Below are 22038 nucleotides of genomic sequence, written 5' to 3' on the forward strand. Positions count from 1 at the left end.
AGAAGAAGAATATGCACAATTTTAAAAGGTTTCATCTTACATAACTATTGGAAATAAATGTAATATTTTAACAGTATTTACATACCTCTACCTTTTTCTTTTCTATGAATAGTTGATCCTATAGTTTCACAATACATTTCATTAACCTTGCATGTTTCAGTTATTTTAAATATTAGTTACATTTCAAGAAACAAAACTCTGTAATGCATCCTGGTAAATTAGTCTCTAATAAATGGGGACTAGAGCATGAAACTCAGACAAGAATGTTTAATGGAATACAAATATCTAGTCTAAAAACTCTAATAAAAATCTGCCTTCTTTGGGTAAAGGCTCTTGGCTATTACACAAAAAAACACACGTGGCTCCCCTCAAAATGCATCATAGACCAGGCTCATAATCTTTCCTTGCACAAAAATGGCACAAGAATTGATTTCAATTATCATTTAATACCTATTTCCCTCTCCTGTCAAAAAATGTTCCATACACATGAAACTGAGGGTTGGCAGCCTGAACTCATTTATGGAACTTTTAAAGACTATTGATTTACCATTGAATTTTCTAGTTCTCTCATTGTTACTGGAAGGATGCCTCAGAGTCTGAATTAGATGATAGGATAGGCTGGAATGCTGACAGGCTTACTCAAGGCTGATGAAAAGAGAAACTTCTCAAAAATTTATCAAAATGCATTCTATAAATTAGGTTAGCATGATTGATTATAGAGTCAAAATTTCTCATGTCGTGCTGAACTGAATTTTAATTATATCTCTTCTTGCTTTGTTGTGCCCTAATACAACTCCTTGATGTCTGGGTGTTAACCCTTAGAGAAAATATGAAATAATTTAAAAATAAATTAAACATATGTCTTTAGAAACTAGAAACTGTTTTGTATACCTGAAGTGTCTTTGTTTTTGTTTTTGATCTGCTTTTTAAAAAGCTATACACCAACATATGAGTTACAAGGGAGTGTTTATATAAGCAGATTTTTATGTTGTCAGTATGTTTCCATAGGGTGAAATGTTCTGACAGACACTTCCAGAAGCTGTGTGCCTTTACCTGCACATAACAGTAACCTTTGTTACTGTTACACTATGCAACCTTTGTTAAAAGGACAGCATTTCCACAAGGAATAGCATACTTATTAACAGCACTAACTTGGTTCTAGCTAAGCACAGAACAGACTTTTAGTACCAGAAAGAAACTAAGGTTACACAGCTTTTTCTTTAAACACTCTCTCCCTGCTCTGTCCCCCATAGAGATGTGTATTTTCCTATAAATGTTGCCATTATTTTCCTCTTCAGGGTGGGATGCAAAGTTTATGGGGCCTCAAAATTATATAATTTTGCATTCCCTGTTTAAGAAAAAGATTAAAAAATTAATTACACATAGTTGGCAGGAAAGTGAATATTTATTTTGAATGAGAAAAGCAATAACAAACAACTGTAAATTTTCTAAACTTGAAAATACTATTAACATCACAAAATCTAGAAAACAATACAGAATTTCTGTTTTGTTAGTCAACGAATCTCTATGCTTTTTGGAGGTCTACGTTCTGATCATCTTCTAATACGACAATAATTTTGATAATATTTTCTATAGAGAAGAAAGAAAATTAAGGATTTTTTCTCCAACTGGTTGATAGAAAAAAATAGAGTTGGTACAGATAGTTTTAAAAAGTGCATTTCTGTTTCACAACTCATTGCTAGTTACGTTATAGCCATTAGCATTGTTCTGATATTTGGGGAAACTTCTGTCAAGTCTGTTTCATAGCTGAGCTGAATGATTTGAAAGAGTTGTCCACAGAGCATATTCTGGCCCAATACAATTCAAACATTATTTCTCCTCCACTAATCACATCCTTCCTGTATCAGTGTTGTAGTTCACAATCGATAGCCGTAAAACCTCTATCTGTGAATACTTGTGTCACAACACTAGGCGAGATGGTAGGAGTATTCCTGGAAATATTTCTACAACAGAACAGTAGCAATATCTAAATAATGCAAACAAAATATTTCTCTAAACCCAAACTAAATAAATGTCTAACTCTTCTTCACAGATAGTCATGCCCCCTCTGCCACCATTTGACCCAGAGGGCAGTGTGATAGGTGGGGATGTCACCTGGGGATTGCAGGTAAAATACCTTACTTTTGCAACAAAGAGAGATGACCACGTAAACACATTTATAAGCCCCTCCCACAGACATGGAGGGAGCTTCTTTAGCGTCAAAGTCACTCCTTCACTGTCCACCCCTCCCCATTATGGCCTTCCTTCCTGTGCCTTTTCCTTTAACCATTCCCATGTACAAACACACCTTTGAGTGAGGCCTGCTTGGTTTTTCTTACTCCTTCCAAATGCATTTGCCATCAAACCCTATTGTTTTTACCTTCAGTTTTACCTTTGGCCTGAATACTTCCAGTCTCATCCCTGTCGTCATAGCTAGGGCCACATCTCAGTAAGCCTCACTATTGTTAATTCCCTAAATCTTCTCCTTTCTTCATCCTCTTCTTTAATCCACCCTAGACAACTAAGAATTATGAGATTCCCCAAAACCTCAGGTTACCTTTTGCTATGAAATCTTCAGGTGGCATTTTATTATAAGTGAAGTCCAGCCTTGAGGGTATATGTAACTCTTCTCTACTTTTCTCTCCATTATTTCCCTGCTATCTTAAAGAAATTCTATTTCACCAAATTGCTTTTCCAGATTCTTTAGACTTGCTTTGAAAGTTTCCTTTTCTTGTCTTTGCTCTTACCATCCCTTCTGCACGGACTTTTCTCCCTCTTCTCTCTGCTTCTAAATGTTATAACTATTATCCTGGTCTCCTTGCAATTGTTTTTCTTACTCTCTTAGAGGTTTTCTAAAACAGCCATATAGCCATCAGTGATGATTCCCTTTACCAGAGCATGCATATTTTCTATTTGGTACTTACTATATGCTGTGTTCTACTGTCATAATATATATGTTTATATATGTATTAGTGTGCATATGTATAACCTTTTCCCCTAAATATCATAAGTAGGTTCTATTCAAAGCACTTTACTTAGGACCGAAAAGATAAAGCAAATTTAAGAAACACTGCCTTTAGGATGTATAAAATCTTGTAAGGGAGATAAGATAATAGCAAATGACTTCTAACAGAGGGAGAGTAAGATAAGAGCCCTATATAGCAAATGCATGTATGTTAAATTGTTGGACTAATGCTGTCTCTCCCACTAGATGGCATAATTTTTAGAGTACAGACAGTTTCTCTTTGACTACAGTTTTTCTGTTTCCAGCACTTAGTTTCTGGAGGTATTGAGTTCTCTGTAGTTGGAGATATTCATGCAGGTATAAATACTGGGAGATGTCCTAAGTACTGCTGAGAGGACTAAAACACTGGCTAGTGGTCTAGATGGGAGTATGAAGTACAACTGATCTGTGTGAAACGGTGTGAGTTCTCTGTGAGATAGTACTCTACAGGATACTGATACTTTATGGTTCTTTACCAAGAGGAAACACAATGCATTAGGTCGAGAGGTTGTAGAGACAGAAAAGTGGATGCAATTCTCAGTTCCAAGCTTCAGTTTCTTTACCTACTAAAATAGTAAAATCTAAAACTAGTTGCTAGTATTATCCTGAGATTAAGTGAATTAATATGCAGTGACTGGAACCTAGGAAGTATTCAAAAGTTTTAGTTTTAATTTATTCCCTTTTAGCAATGGTAGAGCTGATAATGCTTAATATTTTGTCCTATGGAAGCTTTTGTTGAAATATTATTTTTGATTTGGCAAATCTACTTCAATCATGAAGATGGATCTACAAAATGTAAATGTACCATCTTAGCAGAAGGTCAATGAAAAAAAGCTTTAAAATATTTAAAGTCTGGGTTACGATGTGTAACAAACTAAAATTCAAAAAACTTTTAAGACTCAGCTAACACTAATGATGGTTTTAAACAGCATTCTCAATTACAGTAAGCTGTTTCTTGTCAGGCCAGCTGCCAGGAGTGGATTTGATTACCTAAATATATTCTATGTGGTCAGAAATTTAACACTGAAAACTCAGCAGGGGAGAAAGAAGTCTGAAGAGTGAATTGACTCATAGCGTGATTTACAATAAAAGGAAGCTTTTCTAGGAAGTTTTATCTGAAAGTTAAGAACTCCTTTGAGATTTTCACCATCAACTCAGCATGGTGCTATTATTTTGTTATTGAAACACTTAAACTTTTGTTTTTCTTACCCTTTGCAGAGGAATCAATAGTCTAAAATTAGAGCAGAGAGTAGCAGCTCTTGAGTGCTAATCGGGGTTGAGCACTAAGGATTTCAAAGATTGCAGCCAGCAGCCTATCAGCCACATATTAAACCTTACTCATTAAATTGTTTTCAGAAACAAAAATAATGAAAATATAATACAGGACAGGTTTTCATAAAATATGCTATAAACAGTTTTTCAAAAATATATCCATATACTTTTTACTATTATCAATAGTATGTTCTCCTAGATATATTTTGGGATGTCCGCCAAGCTCATAATACTTTTTCCTCTCTAAAAATTAGTGTCTCTCCATGTTGTCCTTGCGGCTGGGTCCCCAATAACTAAGTTTTTCTCTCTTCTTAATTTTAAAAATTGATCTGTTTAAGCCTCTATTTGGAAGACAAAAACACCATAGTGACAACATACATAAAGATTGTTGAGCTAAACAGTTCCTCAAAGATAAAAGTGATCCTGCCACCCTTGTTGTGGATTTTTAATTCATTTAAACAAGTACTTATTTTTCACGTGCTATGTCTCTGGCAAGAAATGGCAGAACTAGGTCTAGTCCCTGAGTTTTTTTGACTTGTGGGTTTGTTTGCAGAGTAGAATATGATTTCTGTTTCTGGTTTTGCAATTTTAAGATTGTCTAAGTTTTTAAATATTAATACTTGATGTAGTAAAGATACTTAGATGAACACATTTCATCTGTTCCAGAAGTGGATTTTTACACTTACTTCACTCTTATAGATAATAGTCAATATTTCATATTTAAGCAGTAACATTATTCCTAAAAATGAATACATGATAAAATTAATATACTCTTAGTAATACCTATAAACTATATTCACTTTATTTTATAGCTAAGTTTTGACTATTAACCAGTCCATATGTTTTGAGTGCCCGATATGTGACAGTAACTGTATTTGATGAGTTTATGTTTAATGAGAAATAATTTATATAAGACGTTGAACAGGACAGCATGCTTATGGACAGTTGAATGAAACAAATACCTAGATCAGGAGATGGACATGCTGGAGAGGTTAAAGGCAAAATAAATCTTTTTCATAGTACAATGATCTGGCTTGCATCACTTAAATTTAACATTTACAGAAGACTTCCTATTGTTACACTGTTAGTAAATTTTCCCTTTTTACAAGTTTCACAATCTAGTCTGAGAAATGAACACAAGGACCACAGTGTAATTAGTGGAATACTGACAATCAGAACTAAAGGTTAAAAGATGTTTAGATACATAAGATGACCAAAAGATAATAGTAGATAGGAAAGGAGGGGGATGCTTGGAAACATTGCATTTCGTCTGTTCATTGTATAATTTTTTGAATTTTTTATGCCAATCCCGTCTTTAATATGGTGAAAGAAAGAGTCAGGATATATAAATGAAAGACCAGCCACACGGTCTTACAATAGTCCCAAAGTGTATAATATAATCATATTATATTTGTCAAATATTTCTGAGTTTTATGCTAATATTTATCAAGTTCCGGAAATCTCTGAATACATGGCAATTCACTTTTTGTTTATAATTATTTCTCATTTGAAATCTGATCAAACTTCCTAAGGATAAGAAAGCCTCAGGATAGTTTGGTTCTTAAAATACAAGCTCTTTAACTAGCACTAACAGTGATGACACCTGTAAAACGAAACCTTTTCTCAAAATGCTCTCATTTAAACGCACTGCTTAAATTCTCTTGCAAATGACATTCGTTTCTGCAACAAACATTACCTGCTATATTCATGGTATATGAACGGTTTGAGACGTAGCTTGTTAACTAATCAATTGAACTCATCCTTACAACTTATTTCTTGAGAGTACTTACGTATTCTTCATAAGCTTCATGGGCTGGAGGAGGAGGCGCCCTGTATCCTGGCACTGTTGGTGCCCCCCGGGCTCGAGGGGTAGGGACACCTCTTGCTACAGGTGGCACTGGAAGGGCTCCACGGGTTACAGTGCTTCCTCGAGGGGTGAGAACACCTCGTCCAGGTGGTGGGGGAGGAGGAATGGCACCCCCACGGCCCCTAAGAGAAACAAGTCATGTATAGATGAGAAACAGGTGATGCGAGAAAAGAGACTATCACAGAAAAAGCTTTCATCTCACAGCCTCCATACAGTGAAAGAAATACAAATTTCTCTCTCTCTCTCTCTCTGTGTGTGTGTGTGTTTAATAGAAATTATATAAGATACAAAGTGTGTTGATATCTATAGAAGACAATAATTGCAAATACTGACTATGATTAGTTCTTATAAAAACCATGTAAAATACTTTGTTATTGTCTTTTACATAACTAAAAACCCTAAGCAAAGAAAAAAAAAAAACAAAGAAAAACCCACTCTGAATATAACCCCATTAAATTCCAAATTCTCCAAGAAGACACAAATCAGAGCATTGTCTGATATATGACTCACTGGACCATCTCTGAAACTGAGCAGCTGGATGTCTACATCTCCTCTATGCTGGGGATTATAGACAGTGATGGGCAATGCTGTCATTCACCAAAAAAAAAAAAAAAAAAAAAGTTGTCTGCACTTAAATAAAATGTGGAAGTCTAACCATAGTGATATCATTTTATTACAGCAGTTTAAGTTTGAGGTCACTTGAAATCACAACTCTTTGTCACTGATTTATCATCATGCATGTAACCCCCTGAGCTGGTGCAGTTCCTGACAGAATATATTTTCTTATGGTAACTATGGTGTTAGAGGAATACTTTAGTATCTGTAATAAAAATAATACACTGAATACTTTGTATTGCAGTTCTTGATACAAAATTAGCTTGCAATAAAAGTGTAAGATCAAATGGTTGTAGCCAATTTTTATGGTATTTTGAAGCTTTTAGAAAGGTTGAGTGTTTGTCTGAAGTCTTTGGGCAAAAGCACAGTTATTTCACTTTTTATTATTATGTCTGAAAGGTTGGCCTCTAGATAGCACTGCTTTCAGTGGGAACACTAAAGCTTTGGGAAAAAAAGTGATGATCATTGGGATGTCAACAATAACAGTATTTGGCTGTAGCCACATATGGGGACGTAGGTTATGCTGTCTGCTATGAATAGCAGTCAGATTGCTCTTTCTTGCTTAAAGTAAAAGTGAGCTTTTATGAGTGAAGAATACGAATGCGGGAAAAGCCTTTAAAAAGTTTTAAATAGCTTATAGAGCTGATGAATAGAGAAATGATCAGAGAACTTATTGTGAGTCTAATGTATAAAGAATACTCTCCTAGATTGGGAAAGGGTGAAACACAAAGACCCAGAGGCCCAGTGCTGGCTTCAAGTACAACATGGCTGAGAATACAGTATTCTGTATTATCATGATAATATATAAAGGGATATAAAAACCAATTTTGCCTTCACTGCTCCTCCAAGCACATTTCCATTTCCTCATTAGCAAGATGAGCATATGTCCAGGTTTTAGAACTGTTGTCCTAGCTTCCTGTTCAGTTTAGCATTTTAACACTCTCAAAAGTATCCATGTGTGGACAATAAATTTATATGGTCACCCTACTGTAAACTATATGCACAAGTCTTCACTATACCATTGAATAGTCATGGGTAAGTATTATAACTACCCAGGCTTGAGGTAGATATATTTTTCTAATGAGTAAAATGCAGATTTCTAAATTTTTAGTACTTCCATCTGCTCTAATATTATATGATGCTCATCATATCAAATCTAATTTTCCATTTTCTTCCTTCATCAACTGACTACCAGACACAGTCCTAGCAAACCTGTCTCCTGAACCTGACTCATTACCTCTTACCCACTATGTTCTTTCCCTGGAATATTAACCTCCTTGTTCTCTCCTCCAACTTAATTCACATCACTTCTTTTTAGGATACTGCCCCTGGCTAAAACCACACCACAGGATCCTTTCCTTTATTTGTCTGACTTCCTCTACATTTCTGAACTGAATGTTATCAGTCTAGTTCTTGCTTTCACCCCTCTTTTGAAAGTGCTCTTGGCTGAGATCACCAGTAGCCTACTGATTTCCAAATCCACTAGATTTCTTTACAGTCTCCATGCCACAGCACATTTCTACTATTTTTAAGATTGTGGACCATTATCTGGAAAATGTTTCTTCCGACTTTTATGACTCTGCTTTTCTCTACTTTTCCTCATTCCTCCTTCTTACTCCTTATCCTCCTTAACTGGCTTCTATTCCTGGACCCACTTTGGAATCTGGATGTACCCAATTTCTGTCCTTGATCTCATGGTTGCACCCTGCAATCCCTACCTCTGATGATGACTATAATCTCTTTCTTCCTAACACAATGCCATATCTTGGCTTGTCTTCCTTATATCAGAAGTTTCTTAACTTGCCTGCATGTTAAAGTGACTTGAGAATCTTTTGAAAGTTCCAAATTCCAGGCTATATCCAGGCCAATTAAACCACAATCTCTGGAGACAGGGAGCTCCCAGTGATTCCAGAATACAGGCCAATTTGGGAACCACTGCCTTAAATGAATACTCTAATTTAAGCATCTTGACAAGCTTGTCATGTGGGCAGTTCTAAACTATTTTAAACATAAGTTGAGATATTAAGGCATGGAGAGTACAAGTTACCTGCCTGAGGTCACACCAGCCATCCACAAAGCTCAGATTATTTACAGGAATAATTATATTCTTCATTTAATTTGATCCTTCACCTACTCTTAATGATATCACCAATTTCTCATCAGGCTAGACACCAAAAATTTATCTTTCTCTTGGGGAACCCTTCTTATCCAACATCTAATTGGCATTAATTCATATAAATGTCAATCTCTAATCTGGCCCTATCCCTGTCTATTCCAAATGCTGCTCATTGTTACCTGCCTTGGATGATGGACTCATTTTCTCATTGGCTCCCCTGCTATAAGATGGTTTCTCTGTCTCTGTCTCTCTCTCTCAATCACTGTAACTCTTCTGCATCATCCACAGTGATAACTGAGTAGTCTTTCATATAAATAAATACGATTACTCTCCTCTTTAAAAAAACTCTATTAGTTCTATGTATTAGTTCTCAATGTGGTAAACAAAAGCCTTCAAAATTTACCCCTAATGTTTCATTTTCCAGTGACTGCACTCACTGTAACATGTAGTGGTGATATGTGTTTAGAGATGTCATATATTTTTATTCATCAATTATTCAAAATAAATTATTATTACAATATACAGATGCAACACTTTATTCTCTGGTGCACATTATTATTGGAAAATTAAAGTTATAGATAGGATTATTGAAATGCAAATTGTTTTAATTAAATATATTTTCAACAAATTATATAATTTAAAAATATCCTAGATATCATCTTTTTGAATGTAAGTGTAATTAAATAACTTCATACAGTAATAATTTCATGACTTAATTCAAATTAGCAACTGTTAACTCATGCAAAGTTCTCTTAGTAATATGATTTTCTATTTTGCAAGGCTATTTTCTTATTCATTTTAAATTGTAGATACAGTTCATCATACTGTAGAAACAGTTCATTCAAATTAAAATCCAGACCATAATGCACTATCCTATATTCAATTATTTAAATGGATTGAAATCTTAGAATAAGGCTTCTCTGAAATTAAAATCTTATATGGTCCACTCAAAAATGCCAGATGCAAAATTCAACTAAGGGATATCAATAACAAAACAAAATCTATTACTATGATGATTTCATACTATCAAATGCAGATAAATTCATTATTTTAATGCCCCCCCAAAGCTGTAAAAAGTGTGTGCCCTCCTCAGGCATTCTAAATATATATTTAGTTTCAACTACAAAAGTTGCAAAAAGTTGCAATTTCATATGATTTAACTTATGATTAAATCCATTAAAGATGACTAGCAATAATGTCTTTTTTACCTCATCAAGATGAGTTTAGAAATGTACACGGTTTTATAAAACACTCATCCCATAAAAAAGTACAGTATTGTGTTATGTCACATTAATTCTTAGCATAAACAAATGATCCTGAACAGCATTAGACAGCTTATTTTTGATTTTTTAAAGATAAAATATAAATAAGCTCTAGAACACATTCAGAAGTTTTGCTTTTAGTGAAACAGAATTTCTAGAGTTACCGCATTTTACCTCTAGTAAATAGTATTCCTTGATATTTTATTTGGTAATTTATCATTCTTTACTTTTGTTTCTGACCAGTGAGAAACATTTTGAGATATTTTTGATTTAAGTGTTAACAAACAGTGGCTATGTTGATATGGAAAGTATGTGAAGTTAAGGCTAAGAAAGTATTTTTATAAAAATTTAAAACATGTAATTCTAAAATAAATCAAAAAGATACCAATTTCTTTGCAAATAAGCAAAATCAAATAAAATCCTCTCTGATCACCAAGAGGAGCTATAAGTACCCTCTGAACTTTGAATATCCTTACCATCAGCCATGCAAGAAGTGTTCTGGCCTTCTGGGCTGATGGCACATATGTTATCTGTATCTCTCTCTGTATTTCTATCTATCTACTTCCTTATCTAGCAAGACTATATCAATTCAAGGACCATTTAAAACACAGAAAAAGTTTACAGTTTTCTCTTCATACAAGGGTATCTTGGTTTGAAGAGGTGAATAGTTGTATCATCTGTGTGTTCTTATCCTGAGGATAGAACAGGAAAGTAGAAAATCTCCGGTTTGCTGCCTTATTTTCTCGGGGTAGTTGTTAAGAGTATAAACTGTGAATTCTGGAGTCAGACTGTCTACGTGACCCTAGGTTAATTTCCTACACCTTTCTCTACTTTAATTTCTCACCTGTAGTTGCTAGTTATCTCCTAGTATGGAGGATTTGGTGAGTTAATATGTGTAAAGCTCTTCTGTACCTGATAAGCTTTCATCGTTATTGTTTTTGCTGTGGTGGTAGTGATTGTGGCTGATGTTGCTGTTTACTGCTAGTGATAATCATGACATAAAGCAGGGCAGAAAAGGCCTGCCATCATCCTTAATTTATTTAAAGTAAGAATGAATGTACCTTGAAGGAGCTGTGGGAGCTATTCTGATCCCTCTGCCTCTAATACCTCGGCCACGACCAGAGTCCTCTGAGCCATTTAAGTAAGATAATTCACGTAGTTGTTCCTGACGAATTTCATCATTGTAGTCCTGGAAAAAAAACATGATGTGATGAGTTAAAAATGGGACATGCCGTTCTCAGAGTTGGAAAAAAAAAAAAAAAAAACAAAACAAAACACAATAGGAAATAATTTTTTTCATTTGTTTCCTGGAACCTTATATGCAAAAATAAAAAATGATATTAAAAAGTGTATATATTTTAAATTCCTATTTTTATATAGAGAAATTGGAATTGCTTATTTTATCAAGAAAATACTCAGCAGGACATCACATTAGATTTGCTGAGATGTGTTAGCTGGAAAAGGGAAGACAGCAACATAAAACAAAAACTTGGAATGTACTAAAGTTATGATTGTTAACATGACAATTACTAAAAAATAACTTCATCTGAACGAATGTGTGTAGAATACGAATGACTACGTGATACTCAAATAGTTTCTGATGCATAAACAAAAAACAGCCATCCCAAGGGTCCAGAGTAGACACTGAGCATGTATTACAACCATAAAGAAGTAGGATAGTATGTCTCTACTTCAGACCACCAGCAGCTGCAGAATCCAACTAAATAGCTTGATGTGAAATTTTATTTATTTATTTTCATTTTTTATTTATTTACTTTTTTCAGACACAGTCTCTGTCACCCACGCTGGAGTACAGTGGCATGATCTCGGCTCACTGCAGTCTCCGCCTCCCGGGTTAAAGCAATTCTCCTGTCTCAGCCTCCGGAGTAGCTGGAATTACAGGCGCACACCACCATGCCTGGCTAATTTTTGTATTTTTCGTAGAGACAGGGTTTCGCCATGTTGACCAGGCTGGTCTTGAACTCCTGGCCTCAAGTGATCCACCCACCTCGGCCTCCCAAAGTGCCAGGATTACAGGCATGAGCCACTGCATCTGACCACAGTGTGAAATATTTAAACACTACAAATTTTCTACGAGTTCCAGTATTGGCCTAAGGGAAAGTGTGAGCCAGAGAAAAAGGCAAATTTCACAATAACAACCAGAGATTCAGTCAAAGTCAAAGGGACATTTTCCTTTATCAGGGCAGAAATATACCAGCCAATTCAAGAGGAAACAAGAGTGGAGCTGAATCATTAAAGGTAAATGCTACCTTCAAAAAACAAGTGCCAGTGTCACCTGTTTCTCTTTTTACTAATCAACACACACACACACACACACACACACACACACACACACACACGCTCACACACCCCTGGTTGAATAGTACAAAATTGAGTAACTGGTTATTTGTGCCAAATGGCCAATCTGATCAATTATTTTTCTGGAAACATAGTTTAAGTGAAATCAATCTAGTGGCTCTTCTAGTGGTGAGGAGAGGGGTCCAGGAGTTAACACTATATTTGTAGAGGTTTGGCTAACAGCAATATTGTCTGAGGCCTATCTGTGAGATTAAAAATTAAGATTATCATCCGCACCAAACGATGTCAGTGTAGCTCTGCATACGTGTGGTACTGATGAAAACTGTGTAGGGTCACCCACACACCTCTGTCTAGAAAATGGCAGGGAAGCATTCAGCCTCCAAGGATTTCTTTGGCACAGCTTTACCTCGTGCTCTAGACACCACCTAGATTACAAGCAAAAAGCCCCAAAGCATTTCACTTAATTTTATTTTTAGCATGTTGCTTTCATGTTTATATTCTTCAGCACCTGATTATAGTGATAATAGCCTCAACACAGTTAGCTGACAGAAGAGCCATAGAGGAGAAAATTATAGTTTCTAACAAGCCGTATATTATTCAATTTCTACCTCCTAATTTTCTCATTCAAACAACTAAACTTAAGAAGAAACATGTCTATTATTTTATTAGAATCAGGAAATATAATGAATTGCCACTACTGAGTGAACTGACCAGGTACTATCAAAATGAAACATTAATCCCATAATTTCACAACGTAATGTTTACCAGTTTCAAAGGGGATATTTGTAGCTTCTTCTCTGAGGAAAACACATAGATACGTGGGGTGCTTATGAATTGTAGAAAGATATGGATTGTCACTGTTGGCAAGACTGAGGGTTAGAATAAACATTTTAACAAATTGCAATTGAATTCAACATAGATAGAAGTGTACCTTAGAGCATAAATATTTTTTACACCAGAATCAGAAAATATAAGAATGTAGATGTGATCTTATTCATTTTATACTAATAAAGAATATGAAGAAGAAGAATGAGGAATAGGAGGAAAAGGATGAAGTCAAGGAGGCTGGGGAAGAGAGAGAGGAAGAGCAACATACTAATCAGATGGTGTCACAGACTAAGCCAATTTGTTCAGGATTCCCTGCATCCATATCCTTAGATAGTTTCCACCACACTGACTCTGGGATTTGCCATGTGATTTGCCTTAGCTAAAACATCATGACAAAAGCAGAGATTAGAAAAGTGCTTGCGTATTGGAGCTTTCCTTTTCTTCTTACTGGAAATCCCTATGCCACCTGGTGAAGAAGCCTAGACTAGCTTTCTGGAGGATGAGAGGTAACATGGAGAAAGGCTCCAGTCATCCCTGCTCTCCCTGCCATCCTGTCTGAGTACCCAGACATGACAGTGAGGATTGAATCTCCAGATATCCTAAGCCATCCTGTCCCAGTCAAGCTGGTGCAGTCAGAAAAATCACCTGGCCAACCCCAGAATCTGGAGAAATCGATAATAAATTGCTGCTTTATGCCAGTAAGTATTGTGGTGGTTTGTTTTGTGCAAAAGCTAACAAATACAGAGTGGACCAGTCAGCACAGTACATGAGAGATATACTTGAGGAGCGTACTTCAGCAGCCTTTCTCCAGCCCTGCCTAGAGGGGGAGTTCTTGGGTCCATGTGTGATCTGAATGTTTCTTGGAGCAGCTGTAGCCTTAGTTGGAGGCAAATATATCCAAATGTCATATCCTGGTGTCACTACAGTTTGAATTGCCCATTTAAATCTTTGCTCAGAGTCCATGCTCACCAATTCAACTGCATTGGAGTTCAGCTCCTAGACAGAAATCTAACATGGAGGGGATTTATTATTATTAATATGAATATTTGACACTGCAGGTTAATTCTTAGTGTAAGCAAAGCAACTAATATAATGTAACTGAATTTCTTATGAGTTTAGCTAGAGGGCTATGCTTTGAGAAATAAACCACCTGTCAGAGTTGTGGTGGCCAAGAGAATACAGACCAGCAACTACAGAGGTAATTGACCAAAGATTCCAGTTGCTGTGCTCTAAAATCCTGTTGCTTCCAAGGCTATGCTACCCAAAAGCTTCTCCCAGCTGATAACCAAATGTGGTTAAATGCTAACACAGATCCATTCCTGGCCACACAGGATTGCTCTAACTATGCCTCCAGGGATTCCTTAATAGCACTGCTGAACTTACCTTATAACTTCATGGCACCAGGGCAATCCATAAGGATTCCACCCCTCTTTCCTTGAGGTCAGATATTGTAGGGCGAGGGCTCTCCAGCCTTCTTTGGTTCCCTCTTTTTTTGTCACAAGAAGATTTTCCTAATATAACTCTTACATGTTTAATCCCATTATTACATCTGCTTCTTGGAGGACCCAAACTAATATATGGACTGCTGATAAAATCAAGTTCCTAAGATCACAAGGCTGAGAGCTTTGGTAAATCCATTTATGATAATGATAGTCGAGCCTAACCCATTCAACATACTTTATACTATGTATGATTAAATTGAACTGCTTGTTTCTCTTTTACTTTAAAGTGGCTACAGAATGGTTAAACATGAAATTGACTACTGATGACCAAAGAGGGTAGTAATGAGTATTTTTAAGAAAATAAATTGTATGTTGTCCAATTTTTTCAATACTTTACTTAATAAGAAAATAACAAAGACTCATGAAGATGGGCAAACACAAACCATATCTTGAGCCAGAGATTGGAACAAATTGGTTGACACAGATAAATTGTGGCAATAATGAAAAGATTAGTGCGTTCATGTGTGTGGTAGAATATGAGAGAGATAATATGGGCAACCACAGGTCATTTAAGAGTGCTCTAGTAGAAAACATATGGTATGAATGGGAAAGGTAGAAACTAATGAAGTTTCTAGGTGCAGAAATGGCTAGAAGTATAATGAGTCATTAGCCAGAGAAAAAGGGAAATGAAAAAAAATTTGAAGGTGGAGAATTTGTATTTGGTTCGAATAACCTTCTGTTTAAAATGTCAGAGAGACCTTCAGGCTTATCTTAGAAATTCAGATCTGGGTTAACGGAGTACATTTGAGTGTCAACTACACATACTTGTGATAACTGAAGGATGAAGACTGTCTAAGAAAACAGTAAAATTATGTATAGAGACAGAAATTTTCTAATCATAATTTTAATGCAAATTTATATCACAGAAAATAGTTGATTTATCAATTGCAATATTTATATCATTAAATGCTAACTTACCCAGATTTTTAATAAATTCTGGTTTTCCTGATTAGATAATCAAAACATATGCACCACATTATTTATAGCAATGAGGCACTTAAATGCTTCAAAAAAAAAAACACGGAAGAAATTTTTTTTTTTTTTTTTTTTTGAGATGGAGTCTCACTGTATCACCCAGGCTGGAGTGCAGTGGTGTGATCTCGGCTCACTGCAACCTCTGCCACCCGGGTTCAAGTGATTATCCTGCTTCAGCCTCCTGAGTAGCTGGGATTACAGGTACCTACCACCACACCCGGCTAATTTTTGTATTTTTAGTAGAGACGGGGTTCCACCATCTTGGTCAGGCTGGTCTTGAACTCCTGACCTAATAATCCACCTGCCTCGGCCTCCCAAAGTGCTGGGAATACAGGTGTGAGACACCACGCCTGGCCGAAAACACTTTTTAAAATGTCCAAATCTAGGGATAGTTGAACTCTTAAATACTGTCTAGACTGAATATATTCTGTGCCTTATATTTTCAGCTATTAAAATTTTTATTTTCAATTATTATGGGTATATCACATGTATATATATATATATATTTATGGAGTAAATGTGATGTTTTGATATAGGTATATGATTTGTAATAATCACATCAGGACAATTGGGGTATCTATCACCACAAGTATTTGTCGTTTCTTTGTATGGGGAACATTCAAATTCCACTCTTTTAGTGATTTTAAATTATATAATAAATTATTTTTGACTATATTCACTTCGTTGTACTACCCCAATACTAGATCTTATTCATTCTAACTATATTTTTGCACCCATTAACCATCCCAACTTTCCCCCCTCCTTCCCACTATTCTTCCTGGTCTCTGGTAACCATCGTTCTACTCTATCTCAGTGAGTTCAATTGTTTTAATTGTTAGCTCTCACATATGAGTGAGGACATGTAAAATTTGTGTTTCTGTGCCAGGCTTATTTTGCTTAACCTGATGACTTGTTCCATCTACGTTGTTGCAAATGACAGGATTTTATTCTTTTTATGGCAGAATAATATTCCATCCTGTATACCAACCATGTTTTCTTTTTTCATTCATCCATTGATGGATGCTTAGGCTGATTCCAAACACTAGCTATTGAGAAGAATGCTGTGATAAACACGGGCCTACAGAAATCTCTTTGATATACTGGTTTGCTTTTTTTTTCCTTTTGGATAAATATACCTAACAGTGGAACTGCTGGATCATATGGTAGCTCTATTTTTAGTGTTTTGGGGAACCTCCATACTGTTCTCCATAGTGTTTGTACAAATTTACATTCCTACCAAACAGTGTATGATGGTTCCCCTTTCTCCAATTCCTTGCCAGCATTTGCTATTGCTTGTCTTTTGGAGAAAAGCCATTTTGACTGGGGTGAGTTGATATCTCATTGTAGTTTTGGTTTGCATTTCTCTGATGATTAATAATGTTGAGCATTTTTTTCACATGCCTGTTGGAATTTGTATGTCTTCTTTTGAGAAATGTCTATTCAGATCTTTTGACCATTTTAAACTCAGATTATTTGCTTTTTTCCTATTGAGCTGTTTGAGCTCCTTATATATTCTGGTAATTAATCCCTTGCCAGATGTGTAATTTGCAAATATTTCTTCCATTCTGTGTATTGTCTCTTCACTTTGTTGATTGTTTCATTTGCTGTGCAGAAGCCTTTTAGCTTACTGTGATCTCATTTATCCATTTTTGTTTTAGTTGCCTATGCTTTTTGAAGTATTACTCATGAAAGCTTGCCCCAAACCAATGTCATAGACAGTTTCCTCAATGTTTTCTTTTAGTAGTTTCATAGTTTGAGTTCTTATATTTAAGTCTTCTATCTATTTTGATTTTATTTTTGTATATGGTTAGAGATGGGAGTCCAGATTCAATCTTCCTCATATGGTTATCCAGTTTTCCCAGCAACATTTATTAAAGAGACTGTCTTTTCCCTAATGTATGTTCTTGGTACCTCTGTCCAAAATGAGTTCTTGTGCATTATTTTTATAACATATATAATTTTCTAAACCCTGAAAGTTTTATATTATAGTGCTTTTTTCCAGTCCTTTCTTAAGCATTAGGTCTAACTTTGAATTAATCTTCATTCATTAGTACATGAGTCTAGCTGAAACTAGAATATCCTGTTGATGTTTATTTGTTGCATGTGTTGCTGATGCTTCTGTTATATAAAATTTTCAAGATATGAGTAAACAAATTATTCCAAATTTACTTTGGAAACAACATCAGAAATATATTACATATTAGTTCACTTGAGTAGTATTAAGTTCTAAGATTTGGGAGTCATACAATACATATGAATGAGTGGTTATAGTTTTATAGCATTTATAAATTGTATGCTCAATTTGCTAACATAGATAATCATTAAAAAGTAAAAACATGAGTTCATAAATGGTAATGAGATAATTTATACTTACATAATATTATTTTAGTATTGTTTTATTACTTTAGTATTAAAACACTCTGGAGAGATAAAGAGTTAGAGATAGACAAATATTTACCTAAGTATGTGAATAAAGACAAAAGAGACAAAGGCAATTCCGAATGAACAAAGAGGAAAAATGAATTTCCAGTCATTAAAAATCAATACATAATAAAAAAAAATTAACATGTGTATTTCATTTTTCTGGAAAACTAGAATATTACAAAACTTAAATAATCCCTAGGCCTACCCATATTTTGAAGATAATGCTCCACTTGTCAAAAAAATGTAAGTTATATCTAGGGATAAACCTTAATGGTATGTTAGATAGAACTACAAATTACTGGGATTCCACACTTCAAATAGTAAAGAATGCTTTACTGTTTTGGCATATATACCTGCAGTAAATGAAATATACACACTCTAAAAAGATTCCTCTTGCAAGATGAATTATAAAGTAGCTTTAAAAATGATGATTAGTTTAATCTTATGGCTTTGATTTCAGACAGAAAAGACTAAAGTTTGAGTGAACCTTTAAAATATCTACTGGGGCTTAAATAGCATATGCATATCATATATATATATATACACACACACACATATATATATATATACACATATATATAAATATTTTGAGATGGGTCTCTCTCTGTTGCCCAGGCTGGAGTACAGTAGCATGATCTCAGTTCACTACAAACTCCACCTCCCAGGCTCAAGAGATTCTCCCACCCTAGTCTCCTGAGTAGCTGGGGCCACAGGTACAGGCCACCATGTCCAGCTAATTTTTTTTTGTATTTTTGGTACAGACAGGGTTTTGCCATGTTGGTCAGGCTGGTCTCGAACTCCTGAGCTCAAGTGATCCACCCGCCTCAGCCTCCCAAAATGTTGGGATTACAGGCATGAGCCACCGTGCCTGGCATCATAGATATTTTTTATAATTGATCAGAATTTAAAATTTATTTTCCTATAGTGTCCAAATAATCTGCTTTTTTGCTATCAAAATAAATTTTAAAACTTTGTTATTTAAAATAATAGCAAAGATATTCACAATAATTTTCCATGTTCCTTTTGTCCAAGGTAAGGCCAATTCCCCCATTAAATAATTTCCATGAAATTCATGAGTGCTCCTTTCTGCCCGACAAGGCCCTCCCACCGTGACGCCATATGGTGTAAACAGTATACACAAAAGCTCAGACCAAACAGATGTTTGGATGTTCCTAGAAAGGACCTATGCTCATAGTCTGCATATTTAATGTATATGCATAATTTCCCAGTTACACACACTCATGTCCATCTGTTACGATGGCATTTTGCCCAAATACAAATTGGGAAGATTATTTCACTTGCATATGGATGCCAGGTAATGACAGGTGTAGACAGGCTACCTGGTGGTGCAGTGAGGGACCATTTTCCTGCCAAATTCCTTCTTCTGAGGATACAATGGACACTGGTGCTGCACATTTAAAACTGTGATTATAGCCACTGGTAACACGTGAATGTACACTCAACTCTGGTAATGCCAATACTTTCAGAAATCATCAGAAATGATATGTATGGAAATGATATGTAGTCTTTAGCCTCTCTAGGCCATGACAAAGAGAACTGGAATTTTCTCAGCTCCTACAGATTAGGGCACTTTTACCGCAGTAGTAAAGAAGGTGTGGAAAGTGTTGGGTTCTGCCCAATACCAGACCTGCAACTAAGTTGGAATGGGTAGCAAGCTATTTCAGAAAATAGCAAGCTATTCCAACTAAGTTGGAATGGGTAGCAAGCTAGTGCTGTGGTGGATATCATTTAGCAAAACAGAACATGTTGTTAGATAACATCTCCTAGCCACCACAGCATGAGTTTTAATCAGCCCAGACTCAGAACCAGAAAAAACCTCATTATCAAAATGTAGTCAAAGAGCAGTCAATTAAGATTTATTGAGCATCTGCTTGTGCATGACTCTGCATAAGTTTTATACAAAGGCTTTATAAAAGTTATTCATCAAAGAAGATTGGATATCACAAAGTCAAAATGTTGTGGGCTTTGTATCTTAAACAGTGAGTGATTGTAAATTTCTGTACCTAAACAATGTTTTATCTTATTTTCCCATTACTAAAGTCATACTGCCCATTACTCAAAAATAATCAGAGCATAAGATAATATCAATACAGATATTATTTAGACATTTTGCAGGAAGATTGGAAAGGCTTATTTTCTATCTTGTTTTATTTGACTTTATTAAACTTTGGCCACACAAGGTTTTAAGACCCCAGACTTTGTGAATGAGCAACAAAAAACTTATGTATTTGACGTTATGCTTTTATCCATCCTACCCTAGAAAATGAATCACTGTTCAGGGTAAATTCGGGATAGTAGACAAATGTTTAGATAATATTAAATGACAGATTTGACTTGTAATTCTAAAAGTAACAAGTTTCATTTGTCTAGGTAAAGTCAAAACGACTACTTTTTTCAATCAATTTTCTTGGCAAATTATTGTACACATGATATAGGAGTTTTATTTCATTTAAAGTCAAAATAGGCATTGATTTAATACTTCAGCAAGTTATCCACCTTTATTCAAAAGTATATAAAATGAACTCTTGGTTGAGACAGAACTGATGGTTCTCAGTATGATCTCATGGGACCAAATCTTAACCAAGAAACTATAATAATAAAGAAACACTGAGAGAAAAGTGTATACATGCTATGCATAAAAAAGGTTGATAGGATATAGGTCCTGTAGGTGATATTTTACCAATAACCTAGGAATTCCAGGCCTTCCTTTGGACATGGAAAATTTATATATTCAAGACAGGGATGCATTTAACCTATTAGATGTTTTTTAAGTTCCTGAAGGAGTTTTGCTAAATAAATCATCCTTTTATGTAGTCAGTGCATTTTTGAGGAGCAGGTAAGTAGCAAGCACTAATGTAGGTTCTGGGAAGAGAGTGGAGGAAAGTTCTGATCCAGGGGAGTTAAAGCACATGTAGATGACTAGCTCCCTACACTTGTTCATGTAATGTAATGGTAAACAACAATTAAAGAAACATTTCAATAAAACAGTAGGCACGGATGGAAGCCTTCTTTAATACTCTCTGAATCAGCGCATGCTCAATTCAACTTTGATCCTTTTTGTTGGTTTAAAATATTTAATTTATTTACAATATTATACCAATTATTTACTGGCTGCTGCTTTTTGTTTTATTTTTAAAATGCTGAATTCTACATTTTTGGTTTAGAAAGAAAGACATTTGCTATATTTCCTCATGAGAAAATCGCTCCTAGAAGTTCTCCTATATATTTCCCCAAATGAAAATGCTGTGATGCAGCAAAAGAAACCACCATCAGAGTGAACAGGCAACCTACAGAATGGGAGAAAATTTTGGCAATCTACTCATCTGACAAAGGGCTAATATCCGGAACCTACAAAGAACTCAAACAAATTTACAAGAAAAAAACAAACAACCCCATCAAAAAGTGGGCAAAGGATATGAACAGACATTTATCAAAAGAAGACATTCATACAGCCAACAGGCACATGAAAAAATGCTCATCATCACTGGCCATCAGAGAAATGCAAATCAAAACCACAATGAGATACCATCTCACACCAGTTAGAATGGCGATCATTAAAAAGTCAGGAAACAACAGGTGCTGGAGAGGATGTGGAGAAATAGGAACACTTTTACACTGTTGGTGGGATTGTAAACTAGTTCAACCATTATGGAAAACAGTATGGCGATTCCTCAAGGATCTAGAACTAGATGTACCATATGACCCAGCCATCCCATTACTGGGTATATACCCAAAGGATTATAAATCATGCTGCTATAAAGACACATGCACACATATGTTTATTGCGGCACTATTCACAATAGCAAAGACTTGGAATTAACCCAAATGTCCAT

General features: G+C 35.3%; 1 protein-coding gene across 11 annotated transcripts in view; it reads right to left on the reverse strand.

Moving 5' to 3' along the window:
* The window catches only part of KHDRBS2 (KH RNA binding domain containing, signal transduction associated 2), a 624430-nt gene that overhangs the window by 244770 nt on the left and 357622 nt on the right, over positions 1-22038 (reverse strand). For all 11 annotated transcript variants that reach the window (XR_007725261.1, XR_007725259.1, XR_007725264.1 and 8 more), the window contains exons 5-6: positions 11198-11325; positions 6067-6265 (exon numbers count right to left, since the gene is read on the reverse strand). Coding sequence is in view for 2 of the 11 variants with exons in the window: in XM_050788994.1 (XP_050644951.1) it covers positions 6067-6265; positions 11198-11325 (327 nt within the window). In the remaining 9 variants the exon portion in view is untranslated. The remainder of the gene's footprint in view (positions 1-6066; positions 6266-11197; positions 11326-22038) is intronic.

The sequence above is a fragment of the Macaca thibetana genome, chromosome 4, assembly GCF_024542745.1.
Source record: "Macaca thibetana thibetana isolate TM-01 chromosome 4, ASM2454274v1, whole genome shotgun sequence".
Classification (NCBI taxonomy): domain Eukaryota; kingdom Metazoa; phylum Chordata; class Mammalia; order Primates; family Cercopithecidae; genus Macaca; species Macaca thibetana.